Source organism: Acanthochromis polyacanthus, chromosome 13, assembly GCF_021347895.1.
Source record: "Acanthochromis polyacanthus isolate Apoly-LR-REF ecotype Palm Island chromosome 13, KAUST_Apoly_ChrSc, whole genome shotgun sequence".
NCBI classification, from domain to species: Eukaryota; Metazoa; Chordata; class Actinopteri; family Pomacentridae; genus Acanthochromis; species Acanthochromis polyacanthus.
In genome coordinates, this window is record NC_067125.1 from 19,141,424 (window position 1) to 19,162,778 (window position 21,355).

A 21,355-nucleotide genomic window follows, 5' to 3' on the forward strand; every position below is an offset into this window, starting at 1 on the left:
TAGGATTTGGATAACTTTTAATGGTCTACTTGTGTAGATGGTGTCCACCAAATTTCAGCTCATTTGGAGAAGCGCGCGATCAAAACGAACATTTTGTACGACGTCCTGCAAAACGCTGACTCCGCATTTTTGAAATTTCAATCCCAAATAGCTGCTGCGCTCGACTAGTCCTTGTCTGTGTTACATAAACAATCGGCCCTTCGCCCTGGGCTTCCAGGGGCTCGGGCCTAATAATATTTTTTGCAAAAACAATATGCCATTTTTTTTTCTGCCCGTATTTCGCCCACGTATTATACATATCTTTTCGGAAAGGTCTCGACAAGCCAGACGCGTCTGTGAGGTGTTTGTGTGTGTGAAAGTCCAGTCATTTTTGTGTGTGAGAGTGTGTGTGTGTGTTTTGTGTTTGTGCATGTGTGTGTGAGTCTGTGCATGTGTGTGTGTGTGTGTGTGTGTGTGTGTGTGTGTGCGTGTGTGTGGACATGTCGGCCCTTGTCCATGGTCGAGCGCTGCGTGCTCGACTAGTCGTTATCTGTGTTGTATAAACAATAGGCCCTTCGCCCTGGGCGACCAGGGGCTCGGGCCTAATAATTCTGTTTTAGCATATACTGGATAGACCATTACAGACACATAATATACAATATTTTGGTAATCAGCAATACAAGATATCATTTCAAAATTTCCCATTGAATAACTGTGAATAACTGGGTTTAGATGTAATGTTTGAAAGGCCATAGCTGATTTACATCATTTTCATCAAATCAATTAGTGAGTCCTCATTGTCATCCTGGAAAAGATCAGTGTTATGATAGTAAAGTTTCATCACAGGATAAGGGTGAACTAATCAGAGCAACTTTGGTCTGTAACGACCCTTCTCTTGAAGGAGACATGTGGACCCAAACCATGGCAGCAAGACACCTTCCACAACAAAGCCACCTATTCCCCTTCCTGTAGAAGTTTTTCCTTTAATTTGTCATCCATATATTTGAACTGGTCACTTCATTAGATACATTTTTCTCACACCAGGTTGCCCCCCCTTTGTCTTCAGAACTGCTTTAATTTTTCTTTTCAACTTTCAACAAGGTTGTGGAAACATTCCTCAGAGATTTTGGTCCATATTGACATGTTAGTATCACACGGTTGCTGCAGATTTGCAGGCTGCACATCCATGATGTGAATCTCCCGTTCCACGTTCCAAAGGTGCTCTCATGGATTGATATCTGGTGGCTTTGCAGGCCATTGGAGTACGGTGAACTCATTGTCATGTTCTAGAAATAGGTTAAGATCTTTGACATGGCATGTTATCCCACTAGAAATTAATTAATTAATTAATTAGCCTTTTTTGTCACAAATACATTACAGCACTGTGAATTGTTGCTTTTCACTTATCCCAATCGGGGTCAGAGCGCAGGCTCAGCCATAGTGCGCCCCTGAAGCAGGAAGGGTTAAGGCCCTTGCAGTGGCTGCATCGTGGTTTGAACCACTGACCAGAAGGTCACCCTTATCCTGTGATGAAACTTTACTATCCTCATCAGTAGTCCAGAGACTTAACTGTTGTGCCACCACTGCCTCAATAGCCATCAGAAGATGGGTACACTGTAGTCGTAAAGGGATGGACATGGTTAGCAACAATACTCAGGAAGGCTGTGGCATTTAAATGATGCTTAGTTGGCACTACGAGGACCAGTCTGCCAAGAAAATATCCCCACACCGTTACACCACCACCATCAGCCTGAACCGTTGATATAGGGCAGTATAAATTCATACTTTCATGTTGTTTATGCCAAATTCTGACCGTTTAAATGTTCCAACAGAAATAAGATACTCATCTGACCAGGCAACATTTTTCTTTAAAACTTAAGACTGATTGTCTTTACAAGAGTATGTACACTTCTGTTCATAACTGCATATTCACATCACAGGTCTTCTTTTAGGACACTTCAGTGTATGTACTCGTCTGCTGCAGAAGAGGATCCTTTATAAATGTAACTTTGTCTCCTGTTTGAGTAATGCTTGCTAAATACTGAAGTTGCTAGTGGTTCCTATTTAGATGTTGTCCCCTTTTCTACATTGTTTGGCCTATTGCCACTGAAGCACAGGACCAAATAAGCAGCAGAAACAGATGGATCAATGAAGGAAATGCAAAAATCAAACTATACAACAATGCCAGTGTTTTCCTTTAAGATTAAACAAAAAATAAACATGAAAAGCACTCAGAGAGTGCAGTACTCCTCCAAGGCTGCTCAGTTGATTTAAGATTTTCGGCGGATAAGTCTCGATAATTGTCGACTATTAGAGGTCGATTTGTAGTAGGACAGTAACCATGTGATCATCAGCAGGCAGCTGGCATAGCGTTCACTTCTTGTCATAGTTACAGTGACATCGTGCCACTATCTCGCAGTGATACAGAAATCTTTAACCAGTCCACGGATCCAGACAATAAGCTGTATCACTGCCAAAATCTAATGAGGTGGTCCTTGTGTCATTTCTGACCAGTGGCGTCACTAGGCCTATTTTAGGGGGGCTTCAGCCCCTCTAAAATATTCATAAGCCCCCCTAAATAATTTTAGGGGGGCTAATATAAATAATATAAATATAATATAATATAATATAAATATAATATAAATAAATGTTCATTTATTTTTTTAAAAAAGTTGTTTTGGGTTTTTTTTACAAAACAGTGCCAAAAAGTTCCATATAATGTGACCAGAATATGAGTTTAAATACATAATCACATAACCAGTCATTTTTAACTTAGATGCGATCATAAATCTTAGTTTCTCTTCACTTCATAGTGGAAGGTAGAGAGTCTGAATCGGTGCGTCGTTATCCAGTCCATTCCACTTGTTCATATGGAGCACGCCCACATCACTGAAATCCAGTCCACGTTTTCCCTCCAACCTAGACTGCTGGTACCTCCAGCATGTATTTATAGGGAACGAGCACACAGAATGAAGGAGAGCAGCATTAGGAGAAGAACGTGAACAAGAATGGATATGCGAAATGTTTTCAGGCGAGTAAGTATTCATCACTGCTGATAGTAACAATAAGTTAGCTCCAGCCCCCCAGCTAACAGCAGAAAGTCCCATGTAATTAATGAACCAAATGCTCCCTGTTTGACAAATAAAAACCTGGCTTGTTCACTCTGTAGGAGAGAGCCCCCTGTACAGGAGGCAGCGTGAGATACTGCTGTATCTCTGTGCACGTCTTACCTTTGTTGTTCTGCGGTCAAAAGTTACATTTCAGCTCTAAAAGAACACTGCTACTTAGCTAACTAGTTAGTCTGAAATGTACTGTGAAGGTTCTGGTTGTTCATGGAGTTGGGTGTGCACTCTTTTTTTTTTTTTTTTTACCATATACTATCTTTGGGGTGACTTCCTTCTGGAGCATCAGCTCCAGCATCAGATACACACAGTGAAACAGGAGCTGAGCTCTTTCACGTATGATTATGTGAATAATAATAATAATAATAATAATAATCACTCCACCACCCCTATTGACCTGTAGGAGTCAGGGCAGAGGAGCAGAGAGAGTGAGAGGGGAGAAACCTCTACTGGAAAGGTGAGTCTAAAGGATTTTAAAGGAGAGAGTCATTTGTGATGCAGACAGTCTTGGATTTTTATGGAACTTGATATGAATATGAAATATGAAACATTTCAGTCCAGGTGCACCATATAAGACTTATTTAACTTGAGCTTTTATTTATTAGAGTAATGATTGGAAAGTGGAGATAGCCAAGAGAGATATATATAAGCCAAATATACGACATAAATAAATAATTTTGCTAGTTTTGGACCTAATATGACTCTGTTTTCACTGGTTGGACTAAAGAAGACTAAGACCAGGAGCACTGTGGCTCTAGAGGGAACACTCTCCTCTATTATGACTATTAAAATGGCTGGTTTGGAGCCATGCAATAAATAGGAACCCACCCCAGAGATCATCAAGGCTTCAAAAAAAGCCATCAGGGAGTACAACATGGCTCACAAAAATTCATTTTTCCCTGTTCTTTTCCTGTTCCTGTTTACAATTATGCCATTTATTTTGAGTTGACAGTCTTTATTATTTATTTTTGGGCCTCGTTAATAAGTTATTCATTCATTTAGTCCTGGGTTTAGTCGTTGATACCCTGCTCCTGTGATATCCAGTCAAACCTGGTTTAGTCCCGATTTTAGTTCATGTCACCCTGCTCCTGTGAGTTAGAGTTAGAGTTTAGTGTGTGATTGTAATTCAAGTTATAAAGATGTTTTGTTTTTGCTTAAGCACTTTTTATTGTTTAGTTGGCTGATGTGGTCAAATTGAAGCTGTTGTGCATTAGAATCCTCCAAGACAAATGTTACAAAGTGGTTGCTGGAGTTATTTCAGTTAAGCAGATATTTATGGAAAATGCGGAAATGTGTTGTGCTCATCAGCCACAGAACTTTCATCCATATTTTACATGAAGAACTATTTTCAATACTGCCTGCCGTTGCAGTTTTTTTTTGGCCTTTTTTTTTTAGCTCAATGTTGTTGTTTTTTTATTATCCCTCTATAATAAGATTTTAACAAAATACTCATAAAATATACCAGAATGCAGGAAATAAGATCAGTAATTTTCAAAATTTTCTGGGGGAGGACCCCCAGACCCCCCATCAGCATCCTGCACAAACCAAATCTCACTCTGAGGTCTGGTTACAACTTGGCAGGTCTGAGTTATTGTGTTGTGAGCAAAAGTCACGGCCACTGTGGTGTAAAACATTTACACAGTAAAGTATCTCTGAATAAATCTAAATCTTAATGTGGAAAAGCAATTTCTCAGTTTTTGTTAGCTGTAAAATTAAAAGTTCGCTCACATCCTGTGCATCTCCTGGGGGCTAAGCCCCCCCTGTCCTTAAAACCTAGTGACGCCTCTGTTTCTGACCTTCCCGGAAAATTTCACCCAAATCCGTTTTTGAGTAATATTGCGTACAGACAGACTAACAGAAGGACAAATGTACGCTGATCATCACATAACTCTGTCGCGTTCCTTGGCTGTTTTGTGGTAATATAAGCAAAGCAAACTGCTCTATATACACATAGTGCATATAGCACCTTTAATCTAAACAGTTCATATATAAGAGGGTAATCCAATCAATCAAATACTGCATTCTTTGTGTCACCCTAAGCCTCAGACAAACATATATTCCACTGTGTAACTGTACACTTATTTTTTAGTTTTGCATAATATTGTATTGTTTTGTTACTTTATTTTCCTCTTATGCTGTTCCACGGCAGAACAAGCTGTGTTATTGCTGTGTAGAACAAAGGCGAAAGTGAACTTTAAACCCTCCGCGTCAGCTGACTAAAGATAAGACTACTGTATGAGGCCATGGCTCAACTGGGCCAGGAACATTACACACATTACTTTGTACACAAGGAAATAATATACAGAATGCCTGATAAATACATGTGATATTTTGATTTGTTCTCTTTTTTTTGTTCTTTAACTTTAACCTGAATAGGAAAGCCTCAGAGCATCTAAAAAAATTGTGGAAGGATCTGAGACACCGTAAAATCAAAAAAACTGAAACAGACTGTCAATGGGTGGCTTTTCTGGTTCCACAACAGAATGAGAACAGAGCAGAGAGAGACAGGCAAGCTGGTAAGGCCAGGTTGAGTTCAGGAATGTCAGCACGTAACAGGGTGTAGAGAGAGGGACAGAGGGAGGGAGCCTAAGAGAGGAGGGGCAAAGAGCAGGAGAGAGAGTCACAAATGCAATAATTACAGCTTAGGCAGAAATAAGCCAGGTACTCTCCAGGTTTCACTGGCTACACACCGTGTAACTAGCAACACTGCAATACAACCACTGATAGGAAGAATAGTGGACCTAAGATTTTCTTTTCTGATCTCTTAGTTGTAATTTTTTTGATACTCGTCCTTGGGATTTACTTTTTACCAGAATTTCTCATTTTAGCCATGGATTTGCTTCTGGATTATGGCTAATTTTGACAAATTTCTTTCTTCCAATTTCTCCAAAGTCAACCGAAATTTTCCAGACTTCCCTTTTTAAAAAAGAAAAAAGGATCTGTCATCATGTCTGTGACTGCTCTGTTCAGGGGCAAGTGGGGGCAGAAGTCACAGGAAGCCCAAGACAAGCATCCTGCAGCTGTCGTTCAACTGAGGCATGAGGAGGACGATGATGAGGATGAGTCCAACAATGGTTTCAGCAGAGAGCCTATCCGCAGGAACTCCCGCTTTTACCGGTCAATGAGGAAGAAGAGGCTGGTTTCATCTGAACAGTCTGAAAGTAAGAAAACACCAGGCCCAGCTGTGCTTGCACTTTAACAGTGTATTTCCAATGTACTTTGAAATTGGGGTGTCTGGGCTGATGTTAGATTCATTTTAGTTTAGGTTAATTGTTCTGGCCCTAACGTTACAACTTAACTTAAATCTATTTGAACTTATTTAACATGATGATTTAACACAACCTTTATTGAAAAGCATCATACTGCAGGAGACAGAATTTTAGTTATGACTCTACTTTGGTAAAGCAGTAATGTAGATACTGTACGCTACAGTTCTAAATAGTTGTCTTATAGACAATTGACACAAAAAGGCTTGGTAGTCCTATCCCTCTGTAGAAATTTAGACAAATACAACCTGAGAAACTGGTTCTATTTGAACAGCACACAATGCTGAGTAATACCTGCCCTTTCCACAGATCAAACTCTGACCAGACATGGCAACAATATACTTAATATCCTGTTGGTATTATTGAAATAAATTGCAAATTTGTTCTTGTGGAAGTTTTAATTGTAACCTGCTTTGTACTTATGGGACACAGTAATGTGTAATAATAATAATGTGAATGTATCGAGCATTTATCCTGTAAATTAAGAATTAGTCTCGAGGAAAGCACTATGTTCTTTGAACCCCATCATATGCAACAATAAAGCATTTGAGCTTAGACTTTGCCCAGCATCCGGGACAGGCCTCAAAGTGTTTGCTTAATACATAACTAGACAGTTGCTGATAAAAAAGTAAAATTAAGCCATAAAACATGGAGCCAGGTTCAAAAACACCACAAAATTCTGTTGCTGAAAACAAGAAGGAAATTTAAACTAGTGATATGTCTGGAACACCGGAGTCCAGATAAAATGATAAGAAATTTTATGATCACTGAGTATCTTATCTTGTTACCAGTTAGCAACTGCCTTGGATTGATAGGCACTGATAACTTTGTGTTTTGAATTTCATCAGGAATATGAGCATATTTTATTTGCTTTTAGACCATGTCTGATAATTGCTTTATAGAAAACATCTCTTGGTTACTTCGCGTGGTGTGAAATTCTGCTTGCTGGGTTAAATGCAACTACAACTTTTCACTTTTTCATTGACTGAAAGAAATAATGAGTGTATACTTTCTTTGTCTTTTACATCAATAGATTTCTCACAGCACCTAAATGAATTTCTTTTATCAATGTATGAAATGACGAACCTCCCTGAATAAAGTCTTGATCCATCTTAATCAATTAATCAACCTCCTCCCATCAAAGCCACAAACCATTTTGTAGCATCTCAGACTATTTTCTCTTTGCTTTCTGTTTTGTCACAGCATGGTCCTGCTCTGGAGATTTATTTTCAGCCATTATATTGTTTTTGGTCCTGTAATACAATTATTGAAAGTGTTAAATCTGTTATGACTAGTGATTCAGCAGGATTGAAAAGGTTTTTGGTTTCCACAAACAGTGTATGGAATGTGTGTAAACAGTCTTGTGTGCCAATGTGGGAGCACTATCAATGCAAATTATTACATTTTTTGGAGTTGGACAGAATGCAATACACAATTTGTCAAATTAATTTTAATACATTTTTTAAAATATAGGAAAACCCAAAATGTCACTGCCATTAGACCCTAATCGATCCTGCATCTGCGTCAGGGATAATTATTAATGGTGAATAGTTCACAGGGTAACCACTGCTGTGGTACTGTAATGCACATATCAACAATTGAGTCTTTGGAGACTCATTTGTAGGTCAGGTAGTGCATTGATATTGTCCCATCAGTCCAGTTTATTGTTCAGGTGAACACCCAGGTACTTATAAGATGCCACCATCTCAGTGTCCATTCCCTGGATGTTCACTGGAATATGCTGAGTGGGTTTGAACCTGAAGAAGTCCACCACCAGTTCTTTGGTTTTCCCAGCATTGATCTCGAAACAGTTCTGCTGGCACCAGTCCACAAAGTCAGTCCCAGTCATTCCCATCTGTGATAAGACCGGCAAGTGCAGAGATGTCAGAGAACTTCTGCAGATGACCATTGCCTGAATTGTATGTGAAGTCTCCAGGAGATAGGGTAAAGAGGAAAGGAGTCGGGATTGTTCCCTGTAACGCTTCTGCACTGCAGACAACCATGCAAACCCAGCCCTGTAACCTCACATACTGTGGGTGGTTGGTGAGACAGTCTATATTCCAAGCATGGTTGTCCACCCATGTGTGCTCCAGCTTGCCCCTTAGAAGTGTGGGTTTAAAAGCACTTGAGTAGTTAAAAAACAATATTCTTTGTCTGAAGTTGTATTTAGTGCCAAAGCAAGTGTGGCTGCTGTAGATGCTGTGACTTGCCCAATGCTAAAACCTCAGAGCTCCATTGGTCTTATGGTGGATAAAGGGTCCAAGAATCTGTCAAGGTTTACTAATATACCTTCTCAAAAACATATTTTAAAGTATGACATTGAGGTAGGTGCCTCAAAGTCTATTAAACATCATCCTTATTGTGAAAACATCAACCGTAACTGTCAGCAGAAATGGTATTTGATAGCATTAGCTTTGCTCATGGTCTTGGCTCACTATGTAGTGTTTGTTGACTAGTTGGTAGCTCACTTTGGAAGTATTACACTTTCAAATTTACTTTAAGTGTCACAAATTAAAGGACTCAAGCATTTAATACTGTAGCTAGGTTTAGTTACTACTTCCTGTTTGTATCACGTGTGTCACATAATGTGTCGTACGTGCTATGTGTGTTGCCCTTGATACAAGGCCATGACTGTGTAGACTGTTCACCCAAAAATGACAGGATCAATAAATTCAGCAAATACCCAGGAAATGGCATTCTCATGACAAATCCCCACTTTGACAGTGGGATTTACATGGTTGCAGAACCACAAAGCTGAAAATATGATATTCTTGTATTTAGTTGTTGACTTTTACATTAAAATAATGCATAGCCCAAAATAAAAAATAAAAAAAAGAGTATCATCTGATTGGTCGTAAGTGTCTGTTGCGTGTCAGAGTTATCAAATACAGCCAATGTAGTGATTAAAAATGCTACATTGCACACAAGCAGCAGGCCTGTGCATTACCTATTATTTTTAAACAATAGCAGGGTTCATATGTATATATTGCTTGCTATCTGTACTCACGTGTCACTTTTGTGTGTGTGTGTGCACGCTGACAATACACTCAAAGACACGCACGCACATGCGTGCGTGTCTTTGAGTGTGTTTGAGAGAGATCTTGCCACTATCTGCAATAAGTGACTGAAAATGCAGATATATTAACTGCACTTTAATTTCCTCTGTCCAGGCTCTACTAGGTCTGGTTTAGACCACAGTCCAGCCAACATTGCAGGAGTCTCCTGTAATGCTCCTTTACCCCACAAGTCACCTTTATTGCCAGGGGCTAGATGGTAAGTCTGCATGCCTTCATTGCCCAACCCTATCACTGAACATAAACACACCCAGAAAACAAACAAGCACATACAGTGCAGTTTAAACACTGCACACACCACTTTCATAATTCATACTTAATACTTTCAAATATCATATCATGTCTGTGATAAGCACACAAATCTGTCAAGTCTCTATGAGGGTTTTTTCTTTGCAAACGAAACAGCAGAGTCATCATGTATTGAGTTCTTATCAGAAGAGTTCAGCTCAAGAAGAGTCCTAGAGGTTCAATAACCAGCACTGTGATATAATATTTGCTTTACTACTTTAAAACAGGTACAAGTGAATGTGTTTACTAAAAATAGCATTTGTCTATCCCTATCTCTTATGACAACAAATTAATCAACTACGGAGAATATTAGAGTAAACTGGGTGAAGAAAATGCAGGTTCCCTGTGTGACCCATTAAAAAAAGCTAGGCTAATATTTGTGCTAATGTCTAGCAGCTAAATTAGACAATAGCCATAGATTACCCTGAAACAGTCTGGAAAGCAGTAATTAATATGTTTTAAGATATAGACCTTAGTAGGTTAAGCCCAAAAAATAGGCCTTTGACTTCAAGTCATGATGGAAAGGTCTCCTTTTGTATGGAAGTACCTCAGGGTCATACAAATAAATTTATCTTAAGACACAAGTGAGATCGCGCTTTGTATTGGAAATAAACACATTTTTTCAAAAATAGCCGTCAATGTGCCGAAAATATTCCAGAGCCCATATCTTTGCTTCTGTTATTGGTATAACGACAAATTTGGTGTCAAAGTGCACATTTTTGGGGAGAAGGAATCCAATAAAATAGGTTTCAAGTTTAAAATACCAACAGCCTTCCCTTTACAATGACAATTGAGGGTAAATATGCACGTTTTGCATAAAAAATTGTCATCAGAGTGAATTGGCTTATCTTTTCCTTCAAAAAGTTTTGTATTTAATCAGTGCAGCTACTTCTGTACATTGCATTTGTCCTAAATAATGAGATTTCAACTAGTCAGGAGCAGCATATGCCTATAGGCCTCCTGACTAGATGCACCAGGGAGCTGCTGCAGTTGTTGAATGTCAAATGTGACAGGTTAACACTTTGAGGTTCGTATGACTTTCATTGAATAGAAAAATGTTTTTAAGGTTAGATTATTAATAACTAGCCAGCTAGTAAATAATTAGCTACATTATAACTAGTTAGCTACTAACTGGTTAGCTTCATTATTGTTAAAGAAAGCACATAGCCTACCGTGTGCTAGCTAGTTGGTTAGCTTCATTTTTATATATATATACAGAAATGAATCGCACTTTAGCTGTCGCACATGACAGTTTGCTAACTGTCATTAAGTCAGTGTGTGTGGTCTGTTGGGAGCTGGTTATAAAGTCTGATACCAGCTTGAAGGAAGGACCTGCGGTAACGCTCCTTCACACACCTGGGGTGATCAGTCTGTCACTACAGGAGCTGGCCAGAGCTTTCAGAGTGTCATGCATGGGGTGGGAGATGCTGTCCAGAAGGGATGTTAGCTTGAATAACATCCTCCTTTCTGGATCCAGGGGGCTCCCCAGGACAGAGCAGGCCATCTTAATCAGCCGATCAAGTTTCCTTTTTTCAGCAGCTGTGATGCTGTTGCCCCAGCAAACTACTCCATAAAAGATGGCTGATGCCACCACGGAGTCATAAAAAGTCTTCAGGAGTCCCCCGTGCACCCTAAAAAGCAGCAGTTTCCTCTGTAGACAGAGTCTGCTTTGACCCTTCTTGACCCTTATAGTGTGGTCTGACCAGTTCAGGTGAACACCCAGGTACTTATATGAGTCCACTCTCTCCATGTTCATGCCCTGGATGTTCACCGATGGTGGGGGTGTGTGACTGTGCCTATGGAAGTCCACCATCAGTTCTCTGGTCTTCCCTGAGTTGAACTGGAGGCAGTTCCACTAGCGCCAGTCCACAAAGTCCTGGTTCAGTTCTCTGTACTCCCGATCATCATCATCTGAGATGAGACCGATGATCACAAAATCATCAGAGAACTTCTGCAGATGACAGCTGGCTGAGTGGTCCATGAAGTCTGCAATAAAAGATCTGTGTTGCAGATCACCATGTCAGACTCATAGTACCGTGTCCTCACAAACTGTGGTCTGTCTGTGAGGTAGTCCATTATCCAGCCCGAGAGGTGCTGATCCACCCCTGTGACCTCCAGCCCTTCCCTCAGGAGAACCAGCTGAATCGTATTAAAAGCACTGGAGAAATCAAAGAACATGATTCTCACAGTGCTTGCAGGCTTCTCCAGGTGGGACAGGAGGAAGATGACAGTGATGGCAATCATGTTAAAAAAAAAAAAAAAAGCTGTAGATAACATCCAGGAGCTGAAGGTATTTGGGGATCTACCTGAGTTTATAGTAGACATTAGTGGTGCAAGTCAGGATGTAGTGCAGCTGATGAGTCAAAATCCTGTCATGTGGCACAAAAGCTGCAGAAATGCTGTTGCATCACAGAGGCTACTTCACCCATCAAAATCATGCATGTTGCCACTGTTCACAGAGTCGCCCAACAGCCCCTCTATGGCTTGGCATGCAATGAAAGTCCTCAGACAAACAATCAGCTACCGTAGTCCAGGTCAGACACCCATGCTCCAGAGATTTGTCCCGATGCTCTGTGGTGTATCTGAGGACAACATCACAACTGTGGATGCTGCACAACTCTCCCTGTTCTTTCACAAAGGAAAAGATTTTGACCACATGCCACCAAGCAGTGATGCACTCCATCAGCACCTCCTTCGAGTAGCTTTTCAGGTAAGACAAATTTGTATAGGGGTACAATATGGCTAAGAATAATGGAGGGCCTTGGCATCACGAATCATGTTTCTCTTTAGAGTGGACATGTATGGGGCAAGGCACTTGTCAAACACCATGCAACAATTTCGCCATCTCTATGGGGATGGCAGCAGAGTTCCCCAGACTCTCCACCAACTCCTGTCTACACTACAACTGCCACTATTTCAAAGGACTTGCCAAAACTTGTCATGTGCAAGTTTAAGACTGGCTGTAAGGCACCTTGCAAATGCTGCATGCAGAGGCTGCTTTGCATGTCTCTCTGTGGATGTCATGGCTCATGTTCCCACAGTGGTCAGACACCTAAATAGAAAATCATCTTTGTGACGTATTTACGCTAAGCTATTAGTCTTCATCACTAGAAAATTGTAGGTATGGCATTGCCTACTTCGAAACTGTGAACATACAGTCATGGAAAAAAATTATTGACCACCCTTGTTGTTCTTCAATTTCTTGTTCATTTTAATTCCTAGTACCACTAAAAGAACATTTGTTTCAAAAAATATAATAACAAAAATAGCTCATAAGAGTTTAATTTCAGAGCTGATATCAGACATTTTCCATGGTTTTCTTGATAAGAAGTTCTTCCATCAGTAGCTATGATATTGTTCTGCCAAAAACAGCTTTTAGGATTCCATGTTTTCTTTTCTGTCTGTTTTAGTCCCATGATCCACAAAGGAGTTAGTACTGATTCATAACCATTGTTTCTGATGACTGCAGCCATGTGTCTTGGCATGCTCTCCACCAGCTTCTGGCATTTTTCTGCTGTCACAGCAGCCCATTCATGTTGCACAAATTTGAACTAATTTTCTTTGTTTTAGGCTTGAGGTTCTCCATTTAGCATTTGATGATTTTCCACAGGTTTTCAGTTGGATTTAGATCTGGTGATTGAGCAGCCAAGGCATGGTTCCAATGTTCTGGTTCTCCATCCTGACCTTGCCGTGTGGTAAGGAGCATTGTCTTGTTGAAAAATCCAGTCATTGGAGGCAGGAAAGAGTTTTCCAGCTGATGAAAGAAGACTGTTTTCAAGAGTAGACCCAAACATTACCTGGTTCATTCGCCCTGTTCCACCCAGACTGAAACACCCCCAGATGATCACTGATCCACCTCCATGTTTTACTCTAGGGCAGACAGTCTGATTTGTAGCTTCTCCAGGCTTCCTCCTAACCAGTAAGTTGGCTGGAGTGGGCATTAACTGAAAACTGGATTCATCCCTGAAGAGAACCTTAGCCCAATCATCAACAGTCAAGTCCCATTTCTCCACAGTGTCCACTCATTTTTAAGGTCCCTGGAGGTCTGAGGACAATTCCTGACACAGGAACGGATGAGTGACGGTCATCTGGTGGGTAGAAAGACATTTCCTGACCAGCTAGCAGTTTGGTAGAACCATGTGGGACTTGTTTTTTCTTGGTGTAATGAACGGCTGTTTTGGAGATCTTCAGTCCAGACATTGAAATGAACAAGAAATTGAAGAAAACAAAGGTGGTCTCATAATTTTTTCCATGATTGCAGTTATGAACTTGTCTTACTGCTCAGTTTCTTTGCATCCATACTACACATATTCAACACGTTAAGTTATTTATTAAATTATTGAATTGTGAATCAACAGTGTTTTTTGGTATGTGTTTTTTTTTAAATAAATTGCATATTTTACCTTCAGTTGTCATGGTGAGGAGAATATCATTCTTTTTTTAAGTCTTGGAAACTATTTTATTGGATTCCTTGACCCCAAAAAATGTACATTTTGACACCAAGTTTACCATTATAGCTATAACAGAAGCAAAGATATGGGCCTCTCAAGGAAGGTCGGCGGCCATTTTAAAAATGGCTGCCCAAGCGTGATCTCACTTGTGTCTTAGGATAAATTTATTTGTATGACCCTAAGGTACTTCCATACCAAAGGTGACCTTTGCATCATGGCTTGAAGTCAAAAGCCACTTAACCTCCCTACTATAGTGGGCAATAAAAGTGATGGAATAGAGAAGATTAACAAAACAGAGAAGAACAGGAGATGTAACTACAGAAGAAACACTTATTGATGTCTATCATTTGATTTCATGTGATGTTTTGCAGTTTCGATATATAGGTAAGATTTTTATGATTAGTCTAAACAACGAATGGTAGTGGCAAATACAAACAGGTTGAGAAAATCTTTTCAAACATTGTTCACCATTCCATTAGGATCTGAAAAAGTGGCAATGAGAAAATAGACAGAGAGATGAGTTCAACTGGATTTAATATGAAATGTTGAGGAATTTTGGTGGAGTGGACATGGCTGAGGTTGAATCTGACTAGGAGACATTGGACTGGTAGACAAAGGACAGCAGGGAGAGCATTGCAGGGACTGGCTGGTTGCATTGTGAGGTAAAAAGTGGAACCAGCTCTACTCAACTACCAATTTGAGGAGAGGTGAGCCAAGGCTGGCAAGTTGCAGACATGAGGCACACAGACACAGTGGGATTACTGAACAGATCAGGTGACAAGAGAAGAATTAAGCTGGATTATATGTGCTGTATATACATAGAGTAAAAAAATGCTTACACTCCTCATGTGATCTAATGCATGTGTTCTGGTTGTGTCCCAAATTACTTAGGTTTTTAAAGTCATCCCTCAAGTTAATTTTTGAAATAATACAGCTTTAATTTTTATAAACTCTGACATAGCTGTTTTTGGAATATCAGCAGAAAATATTTAGACCAATGGTATTGCCTTCACTTTTCAACTGCATGCAAAACAGTTCCTCTCCAGCAGAAATCCCTTCTATCATATTCTTTTAAATCCTGGATACACAATGTCATGTCCCTAAAATTGGAGGAAGTATTATCTCTGTAAATGAGTCAGATCAAATAAGGGGTAAAATACCTTGACTGGGACATTCCTAGGGAAAATGAATAAGCATAAACAAATGAAACTGTTACAGTCACAGCATTGCCACTATCCGTACAAACAATGCAGTGATGAGGGGACAGGGGGAGAGAGAGACACTGTCATAATGTTGCATGAACTGGGTCTTTATGTCCTTTCTTTTAAACCAGCAATTGCAGTACATAACATTTGGATAGCTGTAATAGCGAAGCTAAGGTATCCATTTTATCGCTGACTACAGCAATCATTCCTGTCTACATGCACTTCACAGTGGCTTTGGCTACCTCCTGCTAAAATTAGTTCTTGACTTGTTCTTGAAAGGGAACTCAGTCCATCTCAGGTTTCAGCTTCTCTCTTCAGTTAACCACCCTTCAGTTAAGTGTTGTGTATGTTGTCATGTGGAAAAACAAATACTCCTCACAATCGAAGCTGAATTCCTCAGTTTATTGTCACATTTTGTTTTCAAGTGTCATATTTGTAATTATAACCTTGTTAAAAATAAAAACAAAAATAATTTAGGGCCTGATGTTTTATAGAATATTAAAACATATAAAGTCAATGCTGAATAACAGGACATGCTGATGGTTTTTAGTTGCCATGTTTGGCCACCTTTACCGAAAATATCTGGTGCTAGCACTGCTGCAGAGTGAAGGAAAGCAGCCAATAAGTGCTCAGCATATGTGGGAATAGTGTGCAGAGGTGTTACGAAAGCAAACTATGGTTGCTTTGAGAAACATGAAATATTAAAAAAAATATTTAGGGTTCTTGACACATTTTTTCCCTCACTACATAATTTTATTGTCTTATTTCATAGTTTTGTTGTCATTAGTAATGTCCTACACAGATAGCATTTTAAATAAGCAAGTGTGCCAAAACTTTTAACTGATATTTGCCAGTGGTGGATGATTAGACACTTAAACATGGTAAATATTTGAAGAATTTCAGATAATGTTGAAGATAGCTGCTGTATGTGTGTTTCTAAGGTGATTTGTTGTTGTTGTTAAATGTAGCCCTCAGCGCTCGCCACAGCTCCATCATTCCAGAGCTGTGTTGCCAAGCAATGGTGAGGCCAGCAGCAGACATGCTCTGTACAACACTGATGCTGTGGATAGAAGAAGAGGAGGAGTGGGAGGAGGGAGGAGTGTGGACATATCTGCTGCTTTCAACAGCCAGCACGGAGATTTTAGAGCTGACATGATCACTTACCGCACTCACAGCATTCATAGCAAAGAGATAACAAAGCTTTCGGAGCAAACAGCTGCAGCTTGCACTGTAAAGGAGATCAGAGGGAGAACCATGAACTCACAACAGCCCAGTTCTGATGGACCAGACCAGGATAACGACAACATCAGGTCAGACTAAATTACATTTGAATTGGAGATGAGTGAAGCAATAATATAAAATCTTAAACTGTGGGGTACTCAAAATGGTTAATAGTAGATATAAAAGCACAAAACAGACCAAAAAAAAAGAATAATGGTTTCAGTGTTTCAGCTTGTTGTGCAAAACAAAAATTACCTTGCGCATTATCAGTAGGTGATGGAAAGATCAGAATAACCACAGAGTGATGGTGAACAGGCTCAAATGGATTATTTTATATTTCCATTGAATAATTCAAAGAGTAGTCCCAGTCTGTGAGTTCACTCTGTTGGATTTAATGGAGAAGATTGTAGAGAATTCATCTTATTTATCTGTATTCATATGAATTTAAAAATTTGAAATAATGTAATGAGCAATGCATAATAAAGTGTAATATATATAAATATATTTCATTCCAAACCTGTATGTCCTTGTTTTCTTTCCAGGTTGCTGAGCAATGGAGAATGCTTCCAGACAATTGGCCACAGCCTGAAAATCGTCAAAAACATTGGTGAGCTTGTCGAAGTGTGAGAATAGAGCATAATATTCCACCCACTTTTACCACCTCCACAGCTGTTGCAAGTAAATCATCTTTTATTTCTGAATATATTATGACTAAGACTGAGCATTGGTACGATGCAGATAGTCACATATGCAACACATGCAAAAAGATTTCTTAAAAGCAGTTTTTTTTTAGCCAAAATTCACTTGATAAGGCTTCAGTACAGCCATGTCAGTGATTGCAGGTCTGACTTGGTCATCATGAATCTGACTGTGTTGACAGACAACTTAGTATAGAGCAATTCACTCGATGGCACCTTACCTGAGGGAAAACAATTCAGTAGCTTAACATAAGAATAGGAAGACTCGGAGCTGAGTAAGAAGTGCAACACTATTGTCAGTCATTTACAAATATATGTACAGTTTCTATCTCTCTCCAACCTGTGCATTTTCTGTGTGCCTCTCCTGCTCTCTTATGTAATTCTCAGTCCAGTTCTACGCCCACCAAAGCAATCTGCAGTATATGACTGAGGAAGATTATGCAACAGGCCCTTGATTTTCAAAGTCACTTTCTGTATCAGCAAACTTTCATCCCACCTGAAACTTAGTAAAAGACACAATATCTGTGTGGTTCTCCCACCTCCACACTGACTACATCATGGCAGATAGTTGAAGCAGGGCTCCAGACTAACTTTTTTCCTTGGAGCACAGTGGCCCCTAACTTAAAATTTTAGGAGTGCAAGCAGAAAATTTAGGGGCGCACACCAAAATCGACTTGCAAAGTAAATATTCACATTTCTTCTCATTTTAACTGTATTACTGATAAATACTTGCACAGTAAATGCAGAAACTATGTTTTCAATTCACATTTCACTGTGCAGCACTCAGAGAGTGCAGTACTCCACCAAGGCTACTCAGTTGATGTATCATTTCCAACGGATGAAATCTGTAATAAAAAAGACCTTGTTCTGAATACAGGCATGTGTTATGCATGTGCACGTTATGTATTTATACTGAATCGTGTGTAAATTACTCTTATAAATGTCTGTTGATCAGTTCATCAATTTTGGCAAGCCTTTGTTTTGCTAGTGTTAAAATAACCGTCCCCTTCAGGCTTTTATTTTGAAGACATATTTTTAATGCTACGGGAATGTAGCCGTAAGGGGACACAAGCCAGTGTCTTATTGTGCCGGTCCCAAGCCCAGATAAATACAGAGGGTTGTGTCAGGAAGGGCATCCGACGTAAAACTTTGGCCAAATCAAACATGTGAATCAAATGTATGACTTCCATACCGGATCGGTCAAGGCCCGGGTTAACAACGACCGCCATCGGTGCTGTCGACCTACGGGGTGCTGGTGGAAAATGGACGACTGTTAGTCGAAGAAGGAGAGGAGGAAGGTGTGTTCGTAGGAAGAGAGAGAAGAGGAACACCAAGAGTCTAGGACTAAGAGTAGGGACTTTGAATGTTGGAACTATGACAGGAAAAGGTAGAGAGCTGGTTGACATGATGCAGAGAAGGAAGGTGGACATACTGTGTATCCAGGAGACCAGGTGGAAAGGTAGTAAAGCTAGAAGTTTAGGAGCAGAGTTCAAGTTGTTCTATCATGGTGTAGATAGGAAGAGAAATGGAGTAGGAGTTATCTTGAAGGAGGAGTTTGTTAGGAATGTCCTGGAGGTAAAAAGAGTGTCAGATCAAGTGATGAGCCTGAAGCTAGAAATCGAAGGTGTGATGTTCAATGTTGTTAGTGGGTATGCTCCACAGGTAGGATGTGAGCGGGAGGAGAAGGAGAAATTCTGGTTGGACCTTGATCAAGTGATGCAGAGCATCCCTAGAAGTGAGAGAGTTGTCATTGGTGCAGACTTCAATGGACATGTTGGTGCAGGAAACAGAGATGATGAGGAGGTCATGGGCAGGTTTGGTATCCAGGAGAGGAACGCAGAAGGACAGATGGTGGTTGACTTTGCAAAAAGGATGGAAATTGCTGTAGTGGATACTTTCTTCCAGAAGAGGCAGGAACATAGGGTGACCTATAAGAGTGGAGATAGGAGCACACAGGTAGACTACATCTTGTGTAGCCGGTGTAATCTGAAGGAGATCAGTGACTGCAAAATAGTGGCAGGTGAGAGTGTAGCCAGACAGCATAGGGTGGTGGTGTGTAGGATGGCCCTGGTGGTGAAGAAGATGAAGAGGGCAAAGGCAGAGCAGAGGACCAAATGGTGGAAGCTGAAAAAGGAAGAGTGTTGTATGACTTTCAGGAAAGAGTTGAGACAGGCTTTGGATGGTCAGGAGGTGCTTCCAGATGACTGGACAACTACAGCAAATGTGATCAGGGAGACAGGTCAGAGAGTACTTGGTGTGTCATCTGGTAGGAAAGGAGATAAGGAGACTTGGTGGTGGAATGAGGAGGTACAGGAGTGGATGCAGAGAAAGAGGTTAGCTAAGAAGAAGTGGGACACTGAGAGGACTGAAGAGAGTAGACAGGAGTACAGGGAGATGCAGCGTGAAAGTAGAGGTGGCAAAGGCCAAACAAGGGGCTTACGATGACTTGTATGCTAAGTTGGACAGTAAGGAGGGAGAGACTGATCTGTACAGGTTGGCAAGGCAGAGAGACACAGATGGGAAGGACGTACAGCAGGTTAGGGTGATAAAGGATAAGGATGGAAGTGTGTTGACAGGTGCCAATAGTGTGTGGGGAGGTGGAAAAAGTACTTTGAAGAGTTGATGAATGAGGAAAATGAGAGAGAACGAAGAATAGAAGAGGTGACTGTTGTGGACCAGGAAGTAGCAAAGATTAATAAGGATGAAGTGAGGAGGGCATTGAAGAGGATGAAGAGTGGACAGAGAAGTACAGAGAAGGTCAGAAGGAGCTGCATTGCGTCTTTGTAGATCTGGAGAAAGCTTATGACAGGGTGCCCAGAGAGGAACTGTGGTTTTGTATGAAGAAGTCTGCAGTGGCAGAGAAGTATTTTAGAGTGGTGCAGGACATGTATGAGGACTGTAAGACAGTGGTGAGGTGTGCTGTAGGTGTGACAGAGGAGTTGAAGGTGGAGGTGGGACTACATCAGGGATCAGCTCTGAGCCCCTTCTTGTTTGCTATGGTGATGGACAGGATGACAGACGAGGTTAGACAGGAGTCTCCATGGACTATGATGTTTGCAGATGACATTGTGATCTGTAGTGAGAGCAGGGAACAGGTGGAGGAGAAGCTAGAGGCATGGAGGTTTGCCCTGGAAAGGAGAGGAATGAAGGTTAGCTGCAGCAAGACAGAGTATCTGTGTGTGAATGAGAGGGACCCAGGTGGAAGAGTGAGGTTACAGGGAGAAGAGATCAAGAATTTGGAGGATTTTTTAGTACTTAGGGTCAACAGTCCAGAGCAATGGAGAGTGTGGAAAAGAGGTGAAGAAGCGTGTACAGGCAGGCTGGAACGGCTGGAGAAAAGTGTCAGGTGTGATATGTGATAGAAGAGTTTCAGCTAAAATGAAAGGAAAGATTTACAAAACTGTGGTGAGACCAGCCATGTTGTTTGGTCTGGAGACAGTGTCCCTGAGGAAAAGACAGGAGGCAGAGCTGGAGGTAGCAGAACTGAAGATGCTGAGGTTCTCTTTGGGAGTGACCAGGATGGATAGGATCAGGAATGAGTACATCAGAGGGACAGCACATGTTAGAGCCTTTGGAGATAAAGTCAGAGAGGCCAGACTGAGATGGTTTGGACATGTCCAGAGGAGAGAGAGTGAATATATTGGTAGAAGGATACTGAGTTTCCCACTGCCAGGCAGGAGGCCTAGAGGAAGACCAAAGAGGAGGTTTATGGATGTGGTTAGGGAGGACATGAAGGTGGTTGGTGTGGGAGAGGAGGATGCAGAGGACAGGGTTCGATGGAGGCAATTGATTCGCTGTGGCGACCCCTGAAGGGAAAAGCCAAAAGGAAAAGAAGAAGAAGAAGATTTTTAATGCTACGGGCTTTTATATTGTGACCATTCCAGCAGCACAGGAAGTGTTTCTCTGAGGAGAGGTTTCTTGACATAATGAAGACGCTGCTGAAAAGTCCCTGTCATTCGCCCCCCACTGTCACTCTCGCTCGCCTTCTTCATCTTTGGTGTTCGTCTCCTTTCTTCTTTTGGGGTTAATGTCGGTTGGTAAAAACCAGCTC

At 40.8% G+C, this 21,355-nt stretch overlaps 2 protein-coding genes and 1 long non-coding RNA gene across 3 annotated transcripts in view; 2 read left to right on the forward strand and 1 right to left on the reverse strand.

Moving 5' to 3' along the window:
- Nucleotides 1-6,033: 6,033 nt before the first annotated feature.
- ngef (neuronal guanine nucleotide exchange factor) overlaps nucleotides 6,034-21,355 on the forward strand; it is a 49,332-nt gene continuing 34,010 nt past the window's right edge. The window contains exons 1-4 of the mRNA XM_022220908.2: nucleotides 6,034-6,262; nucleotides 9,538-9,640; nucleotides 16,354-16,695; nucleotides 17,149-17,213. Of these exons, the coding sequence (XP_022076600.1) occupies nucleotides 6,049-6,262; nucleotides 9,538-9,640; nucleotides 16,354-16,695; nucleotides 17,149-17,213 (724 nt within the window). The 5' untranslated portion in view covers nucleotides 6,034-6,048. The remainder of the gene's footprint in view (nucleotides 6,263-9,537; nucleotides 9,641-16,353; nucleotides 16,696-17,148; nucleotides 17,214-21,355) is intronic.
- LOC127536914 (uncharacterized) lies at nucleotides 16,953-17,226 on the reverse strand. The gene is made up of 2 exons (XR_007946127.1): nucleotides 17,124-17,226; nucleotides 16,953-16,988 (listed from the first exon to the last, which is right to left on the reverse strand). It is a non-coding gene; the product is annotated as an uncharacterized LOC127536914 (long non-coding RNA).
- LOC127536899 (uncharacterized) overlaps nucleotides 18,293-21,355 on the forward strand; it is a 246,878-nt gene continuing 243,815 nt past the window's right edge. The window contains exon 1 of the mRNA XM_051958340.1: nucleotides 18,293-21,008. Coding sequence (XP_051814300.1) covers nucleotides 18,484-19,749 — 1,266 coding nt within the window. The 5' untranslated portion in view covers nucleotides 18,293-18,483 and the 3' untranslated portion in view covers nucleotides 19,750-21,008. The remainder of the gene's footprint in view (nucleotides 21,009-21,355) is intronic.